This window comes from Ammodytes marinus (genome assembly GCF_949987685.1).
Source record: "Ammodytes marinus genome assembly, chromosome: 2".
Lineage (NCBI taxonomy): Eukaryota > Metazoa > Chordata > Actinopteri > Uranoscopiformes > Ammodytidae > Ammodytes > Ammodytes marinus.
The window spans coordinates 1,168,118-1,192,699 of NC_137231.1; the positions used below are offsets into that span (position 1 = coordinate 1,168,118).

Here is a 24,582-nt window from a genome sequence, read left to right on the forward strand (position 1 = left end):
ATGCGTGCATTGTGGTCCAATTTTTCCAGGGCTGTGGAATGTCCGAACAGGGCAGTTTCCGGATCAGGGGTTAAAGACACATTTAAAACATTAGAATACCATTGAAATACAAGACACCAACAATTGTAAAGATTTGGACATTCCCAAAAGTGTACCCTCGGCAATCTTACACCTGTTACATAAAGGCGAAAGATCTGGGAAAATGTTATGCAGTTTAACCTTAGAATAGTGCAATCTAGGTGTGACCTTAAATTGAATTAACTGAAGCCTCGAGTTTATAGAGCAGGATTTTATACTTTTTAGCTCTCCCTCCCAGACATCGTCAGCTATTTAACCCATTGATGACTATGGCAATCTAGGATGCATGTCCTTAATGCCTGAGGGTTTTCTGAAAAAATAGTACGAATTGTCAAGTCTACCAAAACCTTAATATCTAAGCCTGTGTAGCACATAGAAACATGACATAAAATACATTTAAAAGTTAAGGTTCACAGGTTTTATTTAAACATGCTCCCTTAGCGCTTACAAACCAACAAATATTTCTAAAAATCGTCAAAATGAGATGAATTAGAAAAATATTAAATATTGTTAATAAATAGATGCAATGTGTTGTGTGATTTTCGTCAGTAGTCTATAGTAGACCTTGATTCTGCGCACCAAACGCCACTAACTGTTCTGTCGCCGACATAGCTGGCGTATTTTTTTTTATTATTTTGTTTTATTTTTTTGATTGACATGATTTTCGGCAAACCACACAACTTTTGGGTGGTCACGTGGTCTTAAAAAAATCAACAAAACCCACCTCATGTGTATTTGAACCAATGACAGTGCATTATATGCTGGGAATGCCATGAAAATTAGATAAAGTAATAATGCTGCGCGACGCAGCATCAGGCAGGAGAGTCAATGTGGCATCGCGCAGCAGCCGTCATCAATGGGTTAAGTATTTTTCCCAGGCTTGCTTTATTTTTAAAGTAGATTTGTCCTTCTGGTCTAAAAATATTCCCACGAAGATGAAATCAGGTTTTTAGCTTCTGGTGAGCCCAGTAAAACTTTGGACAATGAATCATCTGCGGGCAGAGATTCAAAGGATGTTATATTCTGTCTGACATAATTCCTTAACTGTAGATACCTGAAGAATTGAGCTTTCGACAGTGAAAACTTTGATACATATAAAGGTCCTCAACTGTTACTATTCCCTTCCGACTCCAATCTCTGAACGCTGAATCTGTGAACGATGGGGGGAAGGCATGGTTATGCCAGATTGGGGCATGTATGGTCATGCTCGATAGTTCACAGGCCTTCCTAATTTGGTTCCAAATTCTCTGACCGTTGGACAAGGTAAAGTGGTCTCCTCTAAAGGAGGCAGGCGGTCTGGGAGAAGAGAAAGTAAGAGAGGTTTTTGGGGCCAAGCTTTTTTCAATTGCCAACCAGGGGGGCAGATCAGGTCCAATGCCTTTTTCATATGTAAATTGCCAATACACCATCACTCTAGCATTGGCAGCCCAGTAATAATGTAAAAAACATGGTAACCCCAGTCCGCCATGCTCCCTGGGTTTCTGAAGATGGGCTTTTGAGATCATATGTGCTTTATATCCCCAAATGAAAGGCATTATAATGGAATCAATTGACTTAAAGGGATAGTTCAGGATTTTGGACATAGGGCCTGATTCCCAAGTTAGCCTGAGTGTTATTTATCAGTGGAGACAGTTTTCAACACATTTCATTCAGTCCTTCTAGATGCTGAGTTGGCTCGTGCTAGGCTAGCGCACGGGATTGGGGTCAAGCAGAGCTGCTACTAAAACAGTCTTACCCACTCCACAGTACACCCGAGGCTAATCAATTATAACGCTAGACTACAGATGTAAATGTCTGTGTTGATAGAATCATTTTAGAAATAAAAACAACCTTGCATATTGCATTTTGAGAGACTTGGTGTGTCTCAGCAGCAGTGTTTATATGCGGCAGCGGCGGACTGATACCTAGGTTACCGGATCTATAATAGGTATTTCACCTGCCGCTGTCATTGCTACAGACGCAGAGTAGCCTACAGTGCACGAAGGAATTTTATTAGCCTATTCAATAAACAAGATATGGCCACGTTTGGAGGACTGAGCGATGCGTCTGCTTTTGAAGATGATTATGAGGAATTTGTTGTATCCACCAAACCGTACCTGTACGAGCCGGAATACACTGATGAAGAACTGAGAGAGATGGATGTGCAAAGAGCAGAAAGAGAAAGAGCGTCTATAGAGACAGCCCCCGCTGGAGCTGCAGTAGAGGACCGGGACAGAACAACGGGAGTTTGCAATTAGCCCCGCCAGGTACCTGTAGCTATACCATTAGCTAACGTTGTCACTCTCCAAAATGCACGTCATCATCAATCTATCAGTAGGCTAACATTATGATAGGGGCAAGCTTTATTAGCTAGTGTACAGCCCTGCATTGTGTAAAAGCCTAGAAGAAAAATACTGAGGAGCTAAATATTTTCAATTTGACATGAAAAACACTAACAGTCCTCTCACCTCAAATGCAGCAGTCTAATATCCCAGTTGTGGATATTTACATACCAAAATTTAACAGACAGCGCCTTCTGGTTCCGAGATATAACGATTGTGACAACCTACCTGTGTGACAAATTACCCCGTTCTCCCCTACATACTGTTGTGTTTTGTGTCCATTGTTGTCTTGTATTGTTGTGTGTTTTTAGCCACTCCTATGCTGTAAACAAATTTGCCCTCGTGGGACAATAATAAAAACCTTGAACATTGAAACTTGAACCTAAACATTTTCCTATTAATGTGAATTATCAAAGGAAAACTCTATGAAGAAAGATGGCTTTTAGAAGCAGCGCTGCACCAGTCACAGCATTTAGAGGGTCAGAGATAAACACACTGGATGTGTGGCCCGGGCATAACACCATTTACAGCATGCTCTTTTATTGATCTCAGTGGAAAGTTGTTTTTGCAGCTGTAAAAGCACAAAACACAAAGAAGAATAGAATACTGTGTAATGGAAATTTGACAAACACATTTACATGTCCTTCTCATATAATTAGCATATTGTGATAAAGTTGATTATTTTCCATTATGTAATGATAATAATTGAACTTTCATATATGTTAGATTCATTGCACACCAACTGAAATATTTCAGGTCTTTTGTTGTTTTAATACTGATGATTTTGGCATACAGCTCATGAAAACCCCAAATTCCTATCTCAAAAAATTAGCATATCATGAAAAGGTACTCTAAACGAGCTCTTAACCTAATCATCTGAATCAACTAATTAACTCTAAACACCTGCAAAAGATTCCTGAGGCTTTTAAAAACTCCCAGCCTGGTTCATTACTCAAAACCGCAATCATGGGTAAGACTGCCGACCTGACTGCTGTCCAGAAGGCCATCATTGACACCCTCAAGCAAGAGGGTAAGACACAGAAAGAAATTTCTGAGCAAATAGGCTGTTCCCAGAGTGCTGTATCAAGGCACCTCAGTGGGAAGTCTGTGGGAAGGAAAAAGTGTGGCAGAAAACACTGCACAACCAGAAGAGGTGACCGGACCCTGAGGAGGATTGTGGAGAAGGGCCGATTCCAGACTTTGGGGGACCTGCGGAAGCAGTGGACTGAGTCTGGAGTAGAAACATCCAGAGCCACCGTGCACAGGCGTGTGCAGGAAATGGGCTACAGGTGCCGCATTCCCCAGGTCAAGCCACTTTTGAACCAGAAACAGCGGCAGAAGCGCCTGACCTGGGCTACAGAGAAGCAGCACTGGACTGTTGCTCAGTGGTCCAAAGTACTTTTTTCGGATGAAAGCAAATTTTGCATGTCATTCGGAAATCAAGGTGGCAGAGTCTGGAGGAAGACTGGGGAGAAGGAAATGCCAAAATGCCTGAAGTCCAGTGTCAAGTACCCACAGTCAGTGATGGTCTGGGGTGCCATGTCAGCTGCTGGTGTTGGTCCACTGTGTTTTATCAAAGGCAGGGTCAATGCAGCTAGCTATCAGGAGATTTTGGAGCACTTCATGCTTCCATCTGCTGAAAAGCTTTATGGAGATGAAGATTTAATTTTTCAACAAGACCTGGCACCTGCTCACAGTGCCAAAACTACTGGTAAATGGTTTACTGACCATGGTATTACTGTGCTCAATTGGCCTGCCAACTCTCCTGACCTGAACCCCATAGAGAATCTGTGGGATATTGTGAAGAGGAAGTTGAGAGACACCAGACCCAACACTGTGGATGAGCTTAAGGCCGCTATCGAAGCATCCTGGGCCTCCATAACACCTCAGCAGTGCCACAGGCTGATTGCCTCCATGCCACGCCGCATTGAAGCAGTCATTTCTGCGAAAGGATTCCCGACCAAGTATTGAGTGCATAACTGAACATAATTATTTGAAGGTTGACTCTTTTGCATTAAAAACACTTTTCTTTTATTGGTCGGATGAAATATGCTAATTTTTTGAGATAGGGATTTTTGGTTTTTCTTTACTTTTTTGCCAAAATCATCAATATTAAAACAATAAAAGGCTTGAACTACTTCAGTTGTGTGTAATGAATCTAAAATATATGAAAGTCTAATGTTTATCAGTACATTACAGAAAATATTGAACTTTATCACAATATGCTAATTATATGAGAAGGACCTGTATATAATCCAACATCCAATATAAACAAGATATACTCCAACATTTATTTTACATAAATATTTTAAGTGGAATTATGTCTGACTTCCTTAGATTAATATCTTAGCACAGTGGGATAAATGCATTATTAATGCTTTACGTTTCACATCACACAGTGAGTTCCATCCAGCCATCAGGGGGGTATGAGCTCTGAATGAATGAATAAATCCATTAATGATAAATGGACTCACCCACCCCACTTGTGTGGTCTCCTCTGGGCCCTGTATAGGAGGTTGGGGTGTGTCCTCTGACGCGCAGCCAGTCAGCTTGGTCCTTTGTCTTATCCTGTATGTAGCCACAGATTCCTTTTTCAAAGTTACACTGGTCTGGAAGGGAACCTGTAGCATGAGTGCATAAGGTGAAAAGGGATAGTTCAGTATTTTTGAAGTGGGGTTGTGTGAGGCATGTTACCTTTTGGCAGTGGTTCCCAAACTTTTCCACCAGGACCCCTTTTGGTAGATAAGAATATTTTGATCCCCCCAACACATGCCTACACATCTAAATGCACTCATTAATCCCCCTCCCCCCAACACCACGGATAAACTAGCCATGCCGCTAGCTTCTGCGTCGCTCTGTGAATTTGGCGGGATTGAGTTCGGAGTTATTTTGGTAGTTGTCTTGCATCCTAGAGTAAAACTTTCACACTGTTTAGTTGCTGAAGTGTCAGACATCTCACCACAGAAGTTGTTTTCAAAGGGTTAGCAGCACATTGTAGGGTTTTTAGGTTAAATCGTGCACTATTGAATGGAGCCTTCTTGCTAAGCTGCCACCTCCCCCCGAGTGCCTGTATTAGGAGCTGCAAGAATCGAAGTTGAATACAAAAGTATGATTAAAATGTTACCAGTGGTGGTTTCAATGGTTTAGGAACAAGTCTTTTGGGACAGGGGTGGATTAAGGCTCACCAGATAGACTGGCAACAAGTAGAGGAAAACGGAGTTGGTAGGCACACTTTTTTTTTTTTTCTTCTTTCAAAGGTTTTTTTATTAAATCGCAGAGTAGCAAAGCAACTGCAGTACAATGGATTGTGAATTTTTTCCCCTTTCCCCCCCCCCCCCGAACATACCCCACCCTCACACCCAATCACAAACAGTCCTGCATTAAGAAATCAATACACAAAACAATACACAACGTCAAAAATAGCAGAAACGAAACAGAAACAAAAACACACACTTCAAGAAACAAAAACAAACAACCAATATGAAACAAAAAACACAAAGAAATAAAATTAAATCAAATAAAATAAAAGAGGGGAGGGGGTAGCTACTCTTTAACTATTGTGCTCGGTTTCTCAAAATAGTCTAGGAAGGGGCGCCATATTTTATGAAATTTAGTCTCAGATCCCTGGGTAGTACAACGAATTTTCTCCAGATTCATACATGACATAATGTCTCTAATCCAATGTGAGTGGGAAGGAGGAGCAGGGTCTTTCCATTTAAGTAAGATAGCCCTACGAGCAAGTAGAGAGGTGAAGGCCAGTACCTTTAGCTTCACTTTAGGCAAGCCTGAATTGGGAGCAATGCCAAAAATTGCAGTGAAAGGGTTCGGCTTAATTTGATGCTGAATTACTTCAGAAATTGTTTGAAAAACTGATGTCCAGAACTCAGTCAAGGTGGGACACAACCAGTACATGTGAAAGAGTGATGCCGGTGCGCTCTTACAGCTGTCACAGGTCGGGTCTACATCGGGGAACATACGAGCTAATTTAGTTTTAGATATGTGGATACGATGTACTACTTTAAATTGCACAAGAGCGTGTCGGGCGCACATGGAGGTAGAGTGTATCCGATCCAGGACTGAATCCCACATGTGATCTGTGAAGGCAGAGCCTATGTCCTGCTCCCACAGGGTTCTTATAGCTGCTAAAGAGGGGCTATGCAACTTTGAAATAAGGTTGAAAAACACAGAAATTGAGCCTTTTAATGTGGGGTTTACAGAAAGAAACAAATCGACATGATTGGCTGGCGGTTTATAAGGGAATTGGGGAATTAACTTCTGCGTAAAATGCCTGATTTGCAGAAATCGGAAAAAATTTGTCTTTTCGATACCAAAATGTTTTGTCAATTGGGAAAAACTAGCAAATAGATCATTAATAAATAAATCACCGATGCATTTTAAGCCTTTTTTATGCCAGATCTTGAATGCACCATCCACCGTCGAGGGAATAAATAAATGATTAGCTGCAATTGGGCTGAAAAGTGAAAAATTCTGCATTCCAAAATTCTTCCTAAATTGGGTCCAGATTCGAAGGGAGTGCTTAATCACGGGATTGCTATTGGGAATAGCCGAAGAGAGTGGACGTGCGGCGCTTAAGAGGGCAGATAGAGACAATGGGCTAACAGCGCTGGAATCCATTGTTACCCATACTTGGGCTGAGTCGTCAAGGTGAAAATGCACCCAATACACTAAAGAACGGATATTAGCAGCGCAGTAATAGTATTGGAAATTAGGGAGGGCCATTCCGCCTGTTTGTTTTGGTCTTTGAAGAAATGCTTTCCTTAACCGAGGGTGTTTACCATTCCAAATATAATTTATCATTAAAGAGTCAAGGGCCTGAAAAAAGGATTTGGGGAGAAAGATGGGGAGACATTGGAATAGATATAGGAACTTTGGGAGTAATGTCATTTTAATTGAATTTATTCCACCTATGAGAGAGAAAGCCAGAGGAGACCACTTCGATAATATTTGCTTCGCCTGATCCAATAATTTGAGGAAGTTCGATTTAAATAGGTTTTTAAAATTTCTGGTAAAACATACCCCAAGGTAACTCAGATGGTCTGTCACCACTTTGAGTGGGAGAGCTGTGTAATCAAGTTTAAGAGCTTCTTTATTAATCGGAAAGAGTTCGCTCTTGCTCAAGTTAAGTTTATAGCCAGAAAACTGACTAAAGACCTCCAACACAGAAAGTGCCTCCGGTAAAGAGGTGGCTGGCTTGGCGACAAACAAAAGTAAGTCATCGGTGTATAATGATACCTTATGTTCAATTCCTCCTCTCCATATCCCCTGAATCTGTTTTGTTACCTCTGATGGCAATCGCAAGTGGTTCGATTGCAATAGCAAAAAGGAGCGGGCTCAAAGGACAACCCTGCCGGGTCCCACGGTGCAGATCAAAACTACTTGAGTAACGGCTGTTTGTTAATACTGAGGCAGAAGGGCATGCACATAATAATTTAACCCAAGAAGTGAAAACAGGACCCAGACCGAATTTTTCAAGGGTGAAAAACAAATAATTCCATTCTACTCTATCAAATGCTTTTTCAGCATCCATAGAAGCGAGGCATTCTGATTCAATATTTCTGGGGGAATATAAAATGTTCATTAGCCGGCGGATATTATAAAATGATTGGCGTCCCTTTATAAACCCAGTTTGGTCGGGGGATATGATAGAGGGGAGAACATCCTCCAATCTGTGGGCGAGAATTTTAGCAAGTATCTTCACATCCGTATTTAATAGTGAAATTGGTCGGTATGATGCACAATCTAGAGGATCTTTATCCTTTTTTAACAACAGGGAAATACAGGCCTGGTAGAACGAAGGCGGGAGTTTACCTGAGTCAAATGAGTCTGAGAATACTGAACATAAAAAAGGCGATAATTTGGCTGAAAATTTCTTAAAGAAGTCAGATGGAAGTCCGTCTGGACCAGGAGATTTGCCTGATTGCATAGATGTTATTGCTGCAATAATTTCCCTCTGAGTAATAGGTGCCTCAAGGCTATGTCTCAGGTCTTGAGAAAGGGAAGGCATGTTTAGGTTACTGAAAAAGGTTTCCATCACCGCTGCGTCTACTGTACAATCAGAACTATACAAATTTGAGTAGAATGTTTTGAACTTTTCGTTTATCAATTTCTGATCTGATGTTGTACACCCACTGTCTGTCCGTATTCCAGGGATGAGTTGCTTCGCTCTAAATCCGCGCAGTTGATTGGCCAGGAGTTTGCCAATCTTGTCACCATGCTCGTAAAAAGTACTTCTGCTCCTAAGCAACTGGTCTGCAACTTGACGAGAGGAAAGAAGGTTGAATTCTGTCTGAAGTTTTAAACGTTCTTTGTAAAGTTCAGATGAAGGTGAATTAGCATATTGTCTGTCTATGTTCAGAATCTGATCAGCTATTTCAGTTTGTTTCTGTTTTGTACACTTATTTTTGTATGCTGCAAATGATATAATTTCACCTCTCAAATAGGCTTTCAGGGCTTCCCAAATTGTTGCATTGGACACATCTGGTGTTTTATTTATACTCAAAAAAGTTTTAATATGTTTAGAGATGTGTGAAAGAAAACTCTCATCTGTGAGCAACAATGGATCCAGTCTCCACTGTCTTCTTGTATACTCAACGTCAGAGAAAGCCAGTTGAAGGAGCAGAGGAGCATGATCTGAGATCACAATACTTTCATAACTGCATGACTTTAGGTCTGACATCAATGAATTATCAACAAAAAAATAATCAATTCGGGTGTAAGTGTGGTGGACATGTGAAAAGAATGAATATTCTCTTCCTGTGGGGTATAAAAACCTGTATGGATCAGAGAGGCTATAATCAGCAAGGAATGATTTGATATAACCTGCAGATCTGCTAATAGTGGCAGGTTTGGGGGAAGAGCGATCTAAGACTGGATCTAGATAACAATTAAAATCCCCACCAAGAATAAGAGAATGGGAATTGAGATCGGGGAGTTGAGAAAAAAATCTCTTAAAGAATTTTACATCATCGACGTTAGGCGCGTAGACGTTGGCCAAGATGACTGACTTATTGTAAAGTTTGCCTGAAACAATAATAAAACGTCCATTTTTGTCTGATATAATGTTTGAGGACTCAAAAGGAATACTAGAACTGCGAGCAGTTGTGAACGGGGGCCAAGCCTCCCACGCGACTCGGGAATGGGCGTCGTCGTCCGCGGCGCCGGCCCCTCGCTTCACGGAATACGGGGATATAAAGTTTTTGAATGTGGGATGTTCGGTTTGGGAGTTATGGACCAAAAGGCAAAAAAATTGCAGAGAAAGATGCTCAAGTGTGTTTTTGGCGCCCCCTTTTGTTTAAGGAAATTTAAGGAAAAAGTAGGACCAACCTGAGAACCATAGGACAAACACTTGTGTGAAGTTTGGTGTTCATAGGAAGAATCGTTTTGGATTTAGGAGCAGTTTGGTACAAGGTTGCTAATGTGCAAATCTTTAAAGCGCTACCGTTTGGTCTTCCGATGGTCGTAGAAAAATTATTTATAAAAATTTTGCTCGTGGGAGTCGGTAGAGCATAATGCTTTTGGTTTCGTCCAAATCGGGCAAAAACTGTAGGAGTGTGTTTTGGTGACTGACACAGTTTTTGCGATGTAGCGAAATAAAATGCCATACGCAAATGGGCGTGGCCTATCTCAAAAGATGCAGCTGATTTGTGGGCATCCGTGGATATAAAGTGTTTGACTGTGGGATGTTCGGTGTGGAAGTTATAGCCCCAAACGCGTTTTCTTTGCTTTTTGTGGTTTTGGCGCCCCCTATGGATGACATTCGCAAAACTACGTTAGATAGAAAGATGCAGCTCAATGTACCAAACAAGTGGATGTCAAGTTTTTGAATGGGCGATGTTCGGTTGGGGAGTTATAGCAAAATCAAACTGTCAACCTCTCCATTGTAAAGACACTTTTTTGAATTTTCCCGCCTAAAGACTTAGAAAATGGCGAAAACAGGCAAAAAAATTTAAAAAATCTTTTTTTTAATAAGTCCGGCCCACATAGGAATTTCTTGCCCATATTTTTGCCATAGGCTCAGGTATGCCCCATGGTAGTCTCCCTTCAGTTTCAAGAAAATCCCCTTTTTTTTTTTTTTAAGGGATTTTTGCAAATCTTTAAAGCGCTACCATTTGGTCTTCCGATGGTCGTAGAAATATTATTTGACCAACTTTTGCTCGTGGGAGTCCGTAGAGTATAATGCTTTTGGTTTCGTCCAAAACTGTAGGAGGAGTATGTTTTGGTGACTGACACAGTTTTTGCGATGTAGCGAAAAATGTATATATACGCAAATGGGCGTGGCCTATCTCAAAAGATGCATCTGACTTGTGTGCATCTGTGGATATAAGGTTTTTGACTGTCGGACTTTCGGTGTGGGAGTTATAGCCCCAAACGCGTTTTCCTTTGTTGTAGCGCCACCTAGTGGCCGGCATGCCTCAATTTTTTCGTCTGCGTACGTACCATGGACCTGGATAAGCCATGCAAGTGGCATGTCCAAACCCTTTACGGTTTGGGCTGCAGCACCACTTTTACGCACGGAAGAATAATAAGTCGGAATAATAATAATAATCCCAGCAAAAACAATAGGGTTCCCTGCCCAGCAGGGCTATGGAACCGCGTTGCTCTGCAAAACGCGGTCCCAGGCCCTTCTCGGGCTTGGCCCCCTAATAAGAAGAAATGTTCCATATCGAAAAATCGAATCTTTAAAGCGCTAGCGTTTGGTCTTCCGATGGTCGTAGAAAAATTATTTGACCAACTTTTGCTTGTGGGAGTTGGTAGAGCATAATGCTTTTGGTTTTGTCCAAATCAGGCAAAAACTGTAGGAGAAGTATGTTTTAGTGACTGACACAGTTTTTGCGATGTAGCGAAAAATCTATATATACGCAAATGGGCGTGGCCTATCTCAAAAGATGCAGCTGACTTGTGGGCATCTGTGGATATAAAGTGTTTGACTGTCGGACTTTCGGTGCGGAAGTTATAGCCCCAAACGCGTTTTCCTTTGTTGTAGCGCCACCTAGTGGCCGGGATGTCTGAATTTTTTCGTCTGTGTACCAGGCACGGACCTGGATCTAGTCATGCAAGTGGCATGTCACAGCCCTTTACGGTTTGGGCTGAAGCACTATTTTAAATAAAAAGAAGAAGAAATGTTCCATATCGAAAAATCGAATCTTTAAAGCGCTAGCGTTTGGTCTTCCGATAGTCGTAGAAAAATTATTTGACCAACTTTTGCTCGTGGGAGTCGGTAGAACATAATGCTTTTGGTTTGGTCCAAATTGGGCGAAAACTGTAGGAGGAGTATGTTTTGGTGACTGACACAGTTTTTGCGATGTAGCGAAAAATCTATATATACGCAAATGGGCGTGGCCTATCTCCAAAGATGCAGCTGACTTGTGGGCATCTGTGGATATAAAGTTTTTGACTGTCGGACTTTCGGTGTGGAAGTTATACACGTTTTCCTTTTCTTGTAGCGCCACCTAGTGGGCGGCATGTCTGAATTTTTTTGTCTGCGTTCCTTGGATGGACCTGGATCTAGTGATGCAAGTGGCATGTCCCTACCCTTTACGGTTTGGGCTGCAGCACCACTTTTAAACATGGAAGAATAATAATCCCAGCAAAAACAATAGGGTTCCCTGCCCAGCAGGGCTATGGAACCGCGTTGCTCTGCAAAACGCGGTCCCAGGCCCTTCTCGGGCTTGGCCCCCTAATTACTATCAATAAGGATAGCTGTGCCCCTGGCCTTAGCCCTGAAATTAGAATGAAAAAATTGTCCACGCCAGCATTTACTTTGTCGCCCATGGTCAGAGTCATGCAAGTGGGTTTCTTGAAGGAAAACTATTCCAGCCCTGAGCCGTTTTAGGTGGGTTAAGACCTTACCCCTTTTCACTTGGTGATTTAGCCCCTTGACATTCCAACTAATTAAATTAAGATTGCCCTTCATCTAGCTCAGTTATACTGAGAGTAAAAAGAGTTGCTCCAATAACAAAAAGAGTAGCAATATACAGAGGAAAAAAAAACACAAAAAAAAGGAAAACACAGATAACTGAAAACACAGCAGGTGATAACCCATCAGCTAAACCCCCAGTTGACACCACCCCATCCCACCCAGAACCCACCCCATATATTGCTCTAAACAGCAAACCCCGAAAGACCCTTACTAATCTCACAACAAACATTCCAAGCCTTAACTTTCTAGCCTGTGCTAGCTTCCCACATAAGTCTTGTACAATTCACCCCATAACAGCTAGTAACACTATGAACAATCCAGCAAACTGTCAAAATGACAACACACTAAACAAACATACTGTGCTCAACCAACAAATTCGAAATACAAAAAAAAAGAACAAGGCGTGAGTTAGACAATCTGTCCAAATGGCAAAAATAAAAAATAAAAAAAAGAACATACACGCTTATCTAGCCGTTTTAAAATAGAGATACAAATAAAAAAAAGCAAGTGAGCTAGACAATACGTCAAAATGACAAGCAACAAAAATGTCACGTTCACCCAGCTAATTTACTCATTTAAAAAGGGAGAAAAAATGCGTATAGTACCATCAGTCTGAGAGTTTGGCTGGGGATATGAAAAGAGCATTTGTCCACATTGTATACTCACAGCAGGCAATCGTATTTACTACGGACTCACACCCAGTGTAGATATGTAGTTGGATGCTTCAGAGACAGACCGCAGCCACTTTCTCTCTCCGCTCTGGAGAGTAATGCGAAGCCTCGCAGGGAAGAGGAGAGATGGACGGAGACCGCGCTGATAAAGCACAGCCATGACCCGCTTGTATTCAGCCCGCTGCTTCACGACCTCCGCACTGTAGTCCTCGTAGAACCGGAGCTTGTGGCCGTGGTACTCCAGCTCGCCCTGTTTACGTGCCTCTTTCATGATCAGGTCTTTAGTCTGGTATCGGTGAAAGCGGATAACGACGGATCGCGGCCTCTCATGCGGGCCCGGTTTGGGTGCCAGAGTGCGGTGAGCCCTGTCCAGCTCCGGGAGAGAAGGGAGAACTTGATCACCAAACACCTCGACGAGGAGCTCGGAGAAAAAGGCGGCGGGGCGCGCACCCTCAAGTGACTCTGGTAAGCCCACAATACGAATGTTCTGTCTCCTGCTCCTCCCTTCCAAATCCGATAGTTTAGCTTTCAACAGCATGTTATCTTCCTGCAGTGAGGAGCACGTAGCCTCAAGTTGCTCCAGGCGTCCGCAAACAGTTTCTGCATTCTCCTCGAGATCGGTTATACGTTTCCCCTGGCTTGAGACCACGGCCTGGATGCTGTCCAGCTTAGCGTCCATGCTGGCGAAAGATGATTTAAACTCGGCGGCTATCGCTGCTCTATGCTGTTCAAGCAGGTCCGAAATGGAAGCCATTGAGCTAGCACCAACGTCCATGTTAACCACGCTGTCCGAGGACCTATCTGACTCTGCCAAATCTCTTTTTGCGTTTTTCTTGCTTCTAGGCATTTCTCCAAAACAGTATCAGTGTTACCGGCAACACAAGCACAAAAAAATCGACGAGAATAGGGTTTAATCAGTTAGGTCTGAAATATTTTGTGGGAGCTATAGAGCGATCGTGCCTACCCCATGCTCTGTAACCCGGAAGTCCGGTAGGCACACTTTTTACTCTAGTGTGAATTGCTCATCACCAAAACATCTTTCAATAGTCATTTCTACATTAAATTGAAGCTTAAGGTGTTGGTTTGAAAAGTGTATCCCTGTCAGTTTCCAACTTATTGTAATAAAGAAGACTAGGCTACACACATTCACTATCTGAGTTACAGTGATGGCAAATGTAGGGTCTGCTCACTCCAACTAAGCAGAGCTTGTGTGCCCACTGGTTGCACATACAACACTCCCCTACCTCCCCTGATCGGCTGTTGAGAATGTTTCCATACAAACCAAACACAATTGGGAATAGTCTCTATTCTAATCGAATAGAGACTATAAAGATGATCATTTTGCCATGACTGTTGTTTCTCTTCCAATCCCTACCAGTACAGATACCGACTAAACAATTTACTGAATGGAATCGGATGATTTCTAGGTTCATATGGCAGTATGGCAGTATATGGAGTAATAAACCGAGAGTACGTTTTAAAACACTACAGTTATCCAAAGAAAAGGGAGGTATGTCTCTACCATGTTTAGAAGACTATTATAAGGCAGCGCAATTACAATATTTAGTTTACTGGTGTATCAATGGTTATGAAGCGAAATGGAAAGAACTAGAAATAAACCAACTTGATATCCCACTTCAATCCCTGCTTGGTAATACAAAGTCTAAGAACATTTATTTAGAAAAATTAAGTTAATTTACAATGGTTCCTCTCAATATCTGGTTTAAAGAATGTAAGAATCTAAAATTGGAGATAAAAGCACGAGTGCTGAGATAGGTTGAACATGATGATGATTTTAAACCAGCACAGCTGGACTTAAGGTTTAAACAACTGACCAGGAAGGGCATCACATCATACTGCGTAATTTCAACCAATACAGGCTTAGAAAGCTTCCTAAACCTTCAAGAATCCCACAAATTAGACCAACAGGATTTCTACAGATATTTACAGATTAGGCATCATTTTGACAGAAACATTAAAATTGATGATGAAGCTGATTTGGATATATATATATATACTGGAGGGCCCGTAACTTCGCATCGGCGGCGTCCCACCAGTCGGCTGGGCTCAAACGCTTCTACGAACCACCTCTGTGCGCTTTCCAAACTCGAGTCCCAAGTTGTGGCCAATTGACGGTTGCAATCGTGGCAAGTCTGCAAAAAAATGGCCGCTCTTTCAAAGACGTTTTCGTTAAGGGCGGCCATGTTTTTTTTAGCTATCTCGCTAAAACCCCTATGGTCCAAGAGCACATTATAGACATGTGCTTCTTGGTCCCCTGATGCTGTGCTGTGATTGTGTATACAATTTGGTGATGATAGGTTGGAAATCCACAAAGTACATGTCACTTGACTGTATTTCAGGTTATGCAAATTAGGAAAAAAAATCATGGCTGACCCATGGCTAAGTCAATCAGATTCAGTGGAAAGGGGCGTGGCCTGTCAAACATTGCATTTTTGAATTATGGTTTTCGCATTCGTGGCGCCCCCTAAGTGGCGCCCTTCACAATACAAATTTTATACATACACTCAAACACCGATGGCAGTAGCTGCCATGCAAGGCGCTGTCTGAACCATCGGGAGCAATTTTGGGGTTCAGTGTCTTGCCCAGGGACACTTCGACATGTGGGTAGGCGGGGAATCGAACCTCCGACCCTGCACTCCAGAGGCAAACTCCCTACCCACTTCGCCACTGCCGCCCCTATGGGTTAATCTCGACAAGCCTCGCGCGACATGCTGCCACACGTGTTCTGCACGGCCGCCATTGACCAAAATGTTTACGCAGGGGCGGGGTTTATTAGCAAATCGGCTGTAACTCATTAACCATATCATAAAACTTGCTGGATATGTGCAGAAGACATGTGGTAGCTTGTCCCTCAAAGCTTGCCGAGATTAACCCAAGGGAGCGCCACAAATGCGAAAAACACAATAAAAAAATGCAATGTATGACAGGCCACGCCCCTTTCCCCCTACTCTCATGTACAGTTTACGATGCTCTACAATAAAGCCTTTTGGACCATAGGGGTCAGCCATGATTTTTTTCTTCCCTAATTTACATGACCTGAAATACAGTCAAGTGACATTTACTTCGTGGATTTCCAACCTATCATCACCAAATTGAGTACACAGCATCAGGGGACCAACATACACGTGGGTATAAAGTTTTAGCGAGATAGCTCAACAAACATGGCTGCCCTTAACGAAAACATCTTCGCAAGAGTGGCCATTTTTCTGCAGATTTGCCACAATTGGCCACAACTTGGGACTCGAGTTTGGAAAGCGCGCAGCGGCGGTTCGTAGAAGCGTTGGAGCCGGGCCGACGGGTGGGGCGCCACCGATGCGGGGCTGGCGGTCGGCGCCGGGTGGCCCGTAATTTCAAAATCTCTGCGGGATTTTTTAGTTTATATTTTGATGTCCCTTCCAACTACTTTTCAGTCATTCTGTACAAATCGATAGTTACGTATGTAACTACGGTTCTATGAGTTCCGGATGACCGCCAGAGGCGGTGCTTACAGCACTGGATGTTCCATCGCGCGCATGCGCAGGTCGAGATCTTTATACCAACAAAGTCACCTGTGACACCTGGGTGACCCCGGGAATGTCTATATATTCCGGAAGTCACCAGAGGTTCTGTTCCAACTGGATCTTCTCGCGGTGTCTGAGAAGTCTGAGTGACAGAGAACTCTGGCGGTCATCCGGAACTCATAGAACCGTAGTTACATACGTAACTATCGTTCTATTTCGTTCCTACTGACCGCCAGAGGCGGTGCTTACAACACTGGATGATTTATACCAAAAAGGTCACGAAGAGTACTCATCAATTAAGGGCTTGCAGCCATCAACAAGACAGCTGTCATCCCACCGGATGAGGTGCAGCAACATTTACTCTGTAGAGCCACGCAACGTACATGATGAAGACCATGTAGCCGTGGCGCAAATGTCCTGCCGTGAAATCCGCTTCAAGGCAGCCCATGATGTAGCCATACTCCTGGTAGAGTGGCACTCAACAGCCAAGGCATGGGGAGCCCCTGTGCTCTATATGCATTCAAGACCACATCCACAAGTCAGTGGGAGTGTCTCTGTTTGGACAGGGCAGCCCCCTTCCTGCAGCTCCCATAGCAGACAAAGAGGTATTTGCCTTACGCAAGCTGGTTGTTGCCACAACCTATGCCCTAAGCGCCCGCACCGGGCACAGTGGGTCTGACATTCTTTCTGCACCCCTTGGTGAGCCCAGGGGATTGAAAGCAGCCAACTCGATCGATTGGTTTACATGGTGGGGAGACAATCGTTTGGATAGGAAGGATGGATCTGGCGAGAGCACCACTCCTGACCCTTCTGTATGCCAGAGCAAGCACGCCTGGCTCACTGACGAGGCATGGAGTTCACCGACCGATTGCAGTCGCAATGGCAAGGAGGAATGCCGTCTTAATAGACAGCCGCGTCAGGTCTGCCTGACTCAGCGGCCCAAATGGGGGTAGACCTAAGGCCCTCAGGACTACTTGCAAGTCCCATGATGGTGCCCTCAGGGGTCATGGTGGCTGAATGAAGCCTCTGGCCTCCCTTCAGAAACTGCCTGACTAGGTAGTGGGACCCTACCGTCTGGTTATCCACCCCTGCATGTGCGGCCGATATCGCAGCCACATAGACGCACAGGGTGGAAGCAGCTCTCCTGCTGCCCAACACAGACTGCAGAAGTGTAGTATCACTATCACTGAGCAAGTCCATGGGACTTCGCCATGTGCCATGCACCACTGTGAAAACAACTTCCACCTGTTTGCATAGCGCCATGTAGTGGAGAGTGCCCCTGAAGTAAAAGGGTATAGACCTCTGACTGGTCGCAATACGTCCCAGTGGGTCCTGGCTACCAGGAGCCCCACGCACAGCTGCAGACGCCCCGAGTTCGGGTGCCACATGTGTCCGCCTACCTGAGACAGAAGGTCCTGTCTCCCTGGAAGGCACCAAGGCTCTCCTTGAGGAGTTTAGTAACGCTGGGATCCATGGCCCTCCTGGCCAATGTGGAGCCACCAACGTAGGCTGTAACTGCAATGCTGGACCCCATCCAGTGTTGTCAGTAACAAAAGAATTGTAGGAAACGCATAAAGCAGGCTGACTGGCCAAGCATCAGCCAGAGCATCCTGCCTTAGGGGACTGGTCCTCTCCATCTAGGAGAACCCAGGGGGACAGTGGGTCTTCTCTTCGGAAGCAAAGAGATATGCCACTGCCCTGCCATACTTGTCCCAATCATTCCCACCACCTCCGGATGGAGTCTCCACTCCCCGGGGGTGGCCCTTTTCTATCGCTGTGTTCCGGACACCTGGAACTTGGACAGCTTAGATAATGATGATTAGATAATGCTGAGGTCAGCATACTTATCAGTCGAAGGAAGAGGCTGTACTCCAGCAGCCTCCATTGCATGAAGTGCTGAGTAGCTGCTGAACGGTAGCTACACGCTACGGAGAAAGGCAGGCTCGCATGGCCGCCGAGTCGAGCACCAGCTGAGCTGTAATGGTGGCAGGGATGCTGCCACACACTGTTTAATATGCGCAGAGCTAGGGACGGCCCAAACGGAAGAACCCTGAACTGGTACACCTTGCCCAGAAATGCAAAGGGGAGGACCACCTGTGACATTGGGCAGTAGGGACTTGAAAGTAGCATCTTTCAGGGCTATGACACAACCCAGTCCGCCTGAGCGATAGACTGGAGGACCCCTGCAACACGCAGCATGGGGAAAGGAAGAATCGTGAGGCACTGATTCCGCCGTCTTAGTCCAGAACGGGGCGACCCTGCCCCAACTCCTGGTACCTGAACTTCGGTTGAGTAGAACCTACCGAGCATCGAGTAGCACCCCCAGGGACTCTGGGGAGGGCGGAGGCTGGACGCCGACCTCCTGGCGCCTGAAATACAGCTGTAGCGCAGTGTTACGGCACTGTACAGAATGTGCTGAGAAGCACTGGCCCCTTGATTGTCCACCTGAACGTGGTTGAAGCTATTGGCACGGGGTACCACAGAGGTTCCCGGCCTGGAATCAGGCAGAGGTGCACGTCGCAGCGTGCAACTACTGTCTAGCCTGGTCAACCTGGACACTTTGCACCGGGCCTGAAGAGCAGCTGGCCGAACGTCTGGCCTGGGATCACTGGAAGAGAATGGAGGGTCTGTCGACACACCTCCGACTGGGACGACGTCACAGTTGACATCAACCTGCCTAGCTCCCTAAGTCATAATGCAAAGTCTGCAGTGAAGCATCACTGAGGGTCCATGCTGAGTGACCAGCACCTGACCCCTGTATGGTTTGCGACCGAGCCAGGACTGTGTGAGAAAGCAAATTCCCAGATGGCCCACACAGGCAGCAATGTCGTAACTCCTAGTAAGGAGGTCGCCTGAAATCCAGCACTGGGGCCGAGGGCAGCGCACATCGGCTCTCAGAGCCTCGTCTGGGGAGACAACCAGGGATGCTATAGCAGGCTCAATCGGAGCTAACCAGTCCAAGCCCTAACTATCAGCATTGTGCATGGCTGCCAGAGCTCTGCTGTCACTAGTGTGATGGGAGAGAGCCCTTAAATCTGGCCAGCATCTACGGAGCTCTGTGGAATAAGGCTCAGAGGGAGGCACACAGAAACGGATGATTGAGGGCCTGCCGAAAAGAAGTCATTCGTGGGTGCAGATGAAACCAGAGCTTCATCTAACCCCATACTTGGCGAGTCACGGACGGACACCGACCCTCTAGCCGAGCTGCCCACCTCTAAGAGGTTACAGGACGCAGCTTTGGACAGCATGTCATCCCCTGTAGTAGGAAGGATGCCCAGCCGCAAGGTTACTCACTGCCACTGGTACCATGAGCTGGTTGGAGGCTAGTAGAAGAGCCTCTACCTAGCAACCTAAGTGCCTGAGACATGAAACTACAGTTCATGCATGGGTTATCTGACAGCGCTTCCCTCAGGTGCTCAACCCTGAGACCTGCAGGGCACTTGTCATGGCCATTCCCCCCTGTATGGAGGTCATGAAGGCGTAAGCTGCCCACTGTCGAGCCAACTAAATATGCATCTGACTAAGGTATGCAACCGGGCTTCAGGCGAGAGCAACCGAGCCACGGCGCGACACCGCCAGAATAATACAGCGGCGGTGCAAAACTATAGCGCCCACTGGCGAGCAAATTACAGTAGCCTGCACAGACATGACAACCGTGTGACAGCTAAAATAACACAGTGAAGGCGACTCTTGGAAACCCAAGACGCTCCCTGGCGAGCAACCAATGTATGCAACCGGGCTTTAGGCGAGAGCAACCGAGCCTCGGTGCGACACCCATGGACATATAAGAAGGGCGACACCGCTAGAATAATACAGTGGCGGCGTAAAACTACGCCCACTGGTGAGCAAGTTACAGTAAAACATGCTAGAATCTAGCCAAAAGTCGAGCCAGCTAAAATATGCATCCGACTAAGGCATGCAACCGGGCCTCAGGCGAGAGCAACCGAGCCACGGTGCGACACCGCTAGAATAGTACATTGGCAGTGTAACCATGCCGCCCACTGGCGAGCAAGTTACAGTAGGCTAGGCAATCGAGCTCTAGGCGAGAGCACACCCAAGCAACAACGCGACCTGTCGAGCCAATTAAAATATGTAATCCGAATAAGGTATGCAACCGGGCTTCAAGCGAGAGCAACCGAACCACGGTGCGACACCGCTAGAATAATACAGTGGCGGTGTAAAACTATGCCGCCCACTGGCGAGCAAGTTACAGTAGGCTAGGCAATCGAGCTTTAGGCGAGAGCACCCAAGCAACAATGCGACCTGTTGAGACAATTAAAATATGCCTCTGATTAAGGTATGCAACCGGGCTTCAGGCGAGAGCAAACGAGCCACGGTGCGACACCGCTAGAATAATACAGCGCTAGAATAATACAGTGGCGGTGTAAAACTATGCTGCCCACTGGCGCGCATAATTACAGTAGGCTACGCAATCGAGCTTTAGGCGAGATCGCACCCAAGCAACAATGCAACCCCCTAAATAACACAGTTCAATTGAATTCAGTTTATTTAAGAAGGGGACAGTGCAAATCAATAAACCACCTGATCATACATGGGTTAAAAAATGCTAGAATTAGCCAAAATGCTATTCTCTATCTGTAGTCCCCTGGCAGTGTCAGTGGCTCTTGGTAACCCCAGCCGCCCACTGGAGAGCAAATCAACGAAGGCTATAGGCAATTGAGCCTTAGGCGAGAGCACACCCAAGCAATAATGCGCCTTAATAACACAGTGACGGCAACGACGTTCACTGGCGAGCAAATAAGTAGCCTATGCAGTCAGGCTAAGGCGTGAGCTACCGAGCAACGGTGCGACACAGCTATAAAAATACAGCGGTGTGAACTAAGCTGCCAACTGGCGACACACTACCGCAGCCTACACACGCGCAACAGTGTGACACGGCTAAAATAACACGGTGAAGGCGATTTAGGAAACTAATTCGCCCACCGGCGCAGCATACAGTGTAGGCTATACACATATAGTGTGTGGCACGGCTCATCCACTGGCAAGCAATAAAGTAAGCTATGCAACGCAAGGCTTAGGTGAGAGCCCACAACTGGTGGGACACAGCTCAATACAACAGTGAAAGCGACTTCTGACCCGAAGCCGCCCACTTGACAAGCAAATTAGTAGCCTATGCAACCGCTCTAGGCGAACTCAGCACCCGAGCCACAGTGCGACAATGCTAGAAAGTAATGTGGCGGCGGCTTGGACCCGACCCCAAGCCGCTCGCTGCTCGATTAAATCAAAGTAAGCAACCGGTCTAGGCGAGTTAGCACCCGAGCAACAGTCGACAATGCTAGAAAACAATACATTCGAGCATACAATTAGCAACCGGGCTTAGCGAAAAACACACAAGCAACGGTGCGAACGAAAGATTAACACGGCGACTGTGAACCCAGCCGCCGCCTGATCTAATCAAAGCAAGGTGGAAAGGTGATATTAGCTTCCGCGGTAGCCGGGCTACGCGTAGCCTTCACACTTTACACACCCCTTCCCGGCCGCAGCCAAGTCGAACGAATTGCAAGTCGCAGCCCTTGGTGGTCGAAGTCAAATCGAAGCACCAACCCTTAGGTACGAGCTACTTGCGACAAGCTAATGGTATATTAACACACAACAATGTGTGCGACCTGCTAGTCCGCGAGAAGATAGAAGGAACAGAACCTCTGGTGACTTCCGGAATATATAGACATTCCCGGGGTCACCCAGGTGTCACAGGTGACTTTGTTGGTATAAAGATCTCGACCTGCGCATGCGCGGGATGGAACATCCAGTGCTGTAAGCACCGCCTCTGGCGGTCAGTAGGAACGAAATAGAACTTCAGTTTACGCTTACTACTGCTTCTTTCTGTTTCCTAAAGCTGGCGCATCCAGGCGGAAGCTGTGCGGAGTTTCGAAGCAAAGCGTCTCGAGACCCGTGCAATGCATCCTGGTGCATGTAGGAGCTGTAAAAACAGCTGCGTCATCATGGCAAATCCGAAAAACCTGGTGTTCTTTTCTGATATTGTCAAATTGTTTCTGCCTTTTGAGGTGCATAAGATGTGTAATATTTCCAATAATTTTAAAGGCTTGAAGTTGAGTCTAATCACTCTACTTCATCTTTTGTACTAATTCTTGTTTTTACGATGCATGCGGATGCCCCATGTGAGACCTTATACATCATATTCACCACATATTGGGTTATCTGGGTGAGGATTTACATTGGGCAACATATGTTGGTGTCCTTTGGGACGTTAATTTACATAATTTTGTTTTCCCATACTTGAATGAATGTTTTTGGTGCAGATTCTATAAAGAGGAATAATTGCTACACAGCCAATTGCAAGATGACAAAACAACCTGTTGTCTGTTGACACTTTTTATATGCAGCTTTTGGTCATTGCTGTAACCACAGGAAGAAGACTGCAGGTATTTAAGGGACTACAGATGCAAATTAGCTTAAAGCTATAATCTGGTATAGTGCATCAAATGGCAACATTTATGTTCTAACTGTACATTGTCCCTTTTAAATAAAGATTTTAAATTTTAAATTTTAATTTAGCAGTAATGCATTATGCAGAATAATGTTTTTTCAATTACAATGGTGTTATTTTTACCTGCTGTGATTTGGCAGTCCCCCAGGCTTACAGTAATGTCATCGATGGCTACCAGGCCACATTCCCAGAAGTTCTTACATATGCTGACAAACACTACCTTAAAGGGGAAAACAACCGTTTTTCAGTCTCATCCATCCATTCAAATTCCAGTCTTTCTATTCTTCCACTCAGATCATTCAAAAATATACTGTACTTCTTCATACATTACCCTTCTAGTTATTCATACCTTGGAAAGCATGGGCTTCATGTAGGTGATTTCCACAGCAGTCCATACAGCCATGGAGGTGTCAGGGAGGCCCCACACTTTCTCCTGGGCCACATTGTTTTCGTCATAAATGTAGATAACCAGAGCATTGTCTACTTTCCTGAATCCATGAAGGAGGTAATAGAACCTGAGGCAATACTTGTGGTTCCCTGGTAAGAAGGGACCATGAAGCCGACCCATAAAACCAGGCCTCGAACTGAAACCAGTTTTTGCCAAGAGAAAACTACCTAGGAAGAATAAAACAATGAACATAATTAAGAAAAGATAGGTAATGCCAGTTGAACAACAATACGTTTAATTACAATGGTATTAGTTATTAATATATAGATACATAGATCATTAAACTTCAGGGAAGAAATTGGGCCAGACATGCCAAAAGGGTGAGAAAATATCAGAGGATCTCAGGAATAGAGTTGTGATTTGACATTTGTCTAGGGAAAGCTATCAATTAATTTAAAAAAAGTTTGAGCTCAATCGGTCTACCGTGAGGCAAATCATCTACAAATGAGAGAGCTTTAAGAGTGACTGAACATCTGCCTAGAAGTAGACTTCCTTCGAAATATCCACAAGCGCCACAAGAAAAGTGATTTTTCAGTTAAAAGCCAACCCAAACATTACATCTTGTGATTTGAATACCTCTCTTGAAGCATCTGGGACAGATGTGTATGGTTCCACAATAAGAACTACTTCTTGAGGAGACTAAGGTCATTCAACATCTGCCAACCCCTATTGTGCACTGTCTACCACTCAGTGGTGGCCAGTGCTTTGTTTTTTGCTGTGGCTTGCTGGGGAGAAGGTGCCCGCAAAGCGGACAAAAACAGGCTGGACAAGCTGATAAGGAAGGCCAGCTCAGTGGTCGGGGCTGAGCAGCTCAAAGTCCAGCAGGTGGCAGAGGCCAGAATTCTGAACAAACTGGGTTCAATAGTGACCAACCCCACTCACCCACTCCACGCCCTGAAGGTCATCAAGAGCAGTACCTTCAGTCAAAGACTGATTGCACCAATGTGCAAAACAGAGCGATACAGGAAGTCCTGCATACCAGCTGCCATTCGATTTTATAATGCACAAATATAACTTGCACTTTTTAGTATTTATTATTGTATTTATTGTTTTTTATCTTTTAAGTATTTTAGCTATGAGGGAATGTGTGTTGTTATGTCTGTCCAGACGCTGTTTATGTGACACTGTAATTTC

General features: G+C 44.9%; 1 protein-coding gene across 1 annotated transcript in view; it reads right to left on the reverse strand.

The window, feature by feature from the left end:
* mamdc2a (MAM domain containing 2a) overlaps positions 1–24,582 on the reverse strand; it is a 163,033-nt gene that overhangs the window by 17,119 nt on the left and 121,332 nt on the right. The window contains exons 9-11 of the mRNA XM_080050121.1: positions 23,350–23,615; positions 23,124–23,220; positions 4,874–5,020 (exon numbers count right to left, since the gene is read on the reverse strand). Coding sequence (XP_079906247.1) covers positions 4,874–5,020; positions 23,124–23,220; positions 23,350–23,615 — 510 coding nt within the window. The remainder of the gene's footprint in view (positions 1–4,873; positions 5,021–23,123; positions 23,221–23,349; positions 23,616–24,582) is intronic.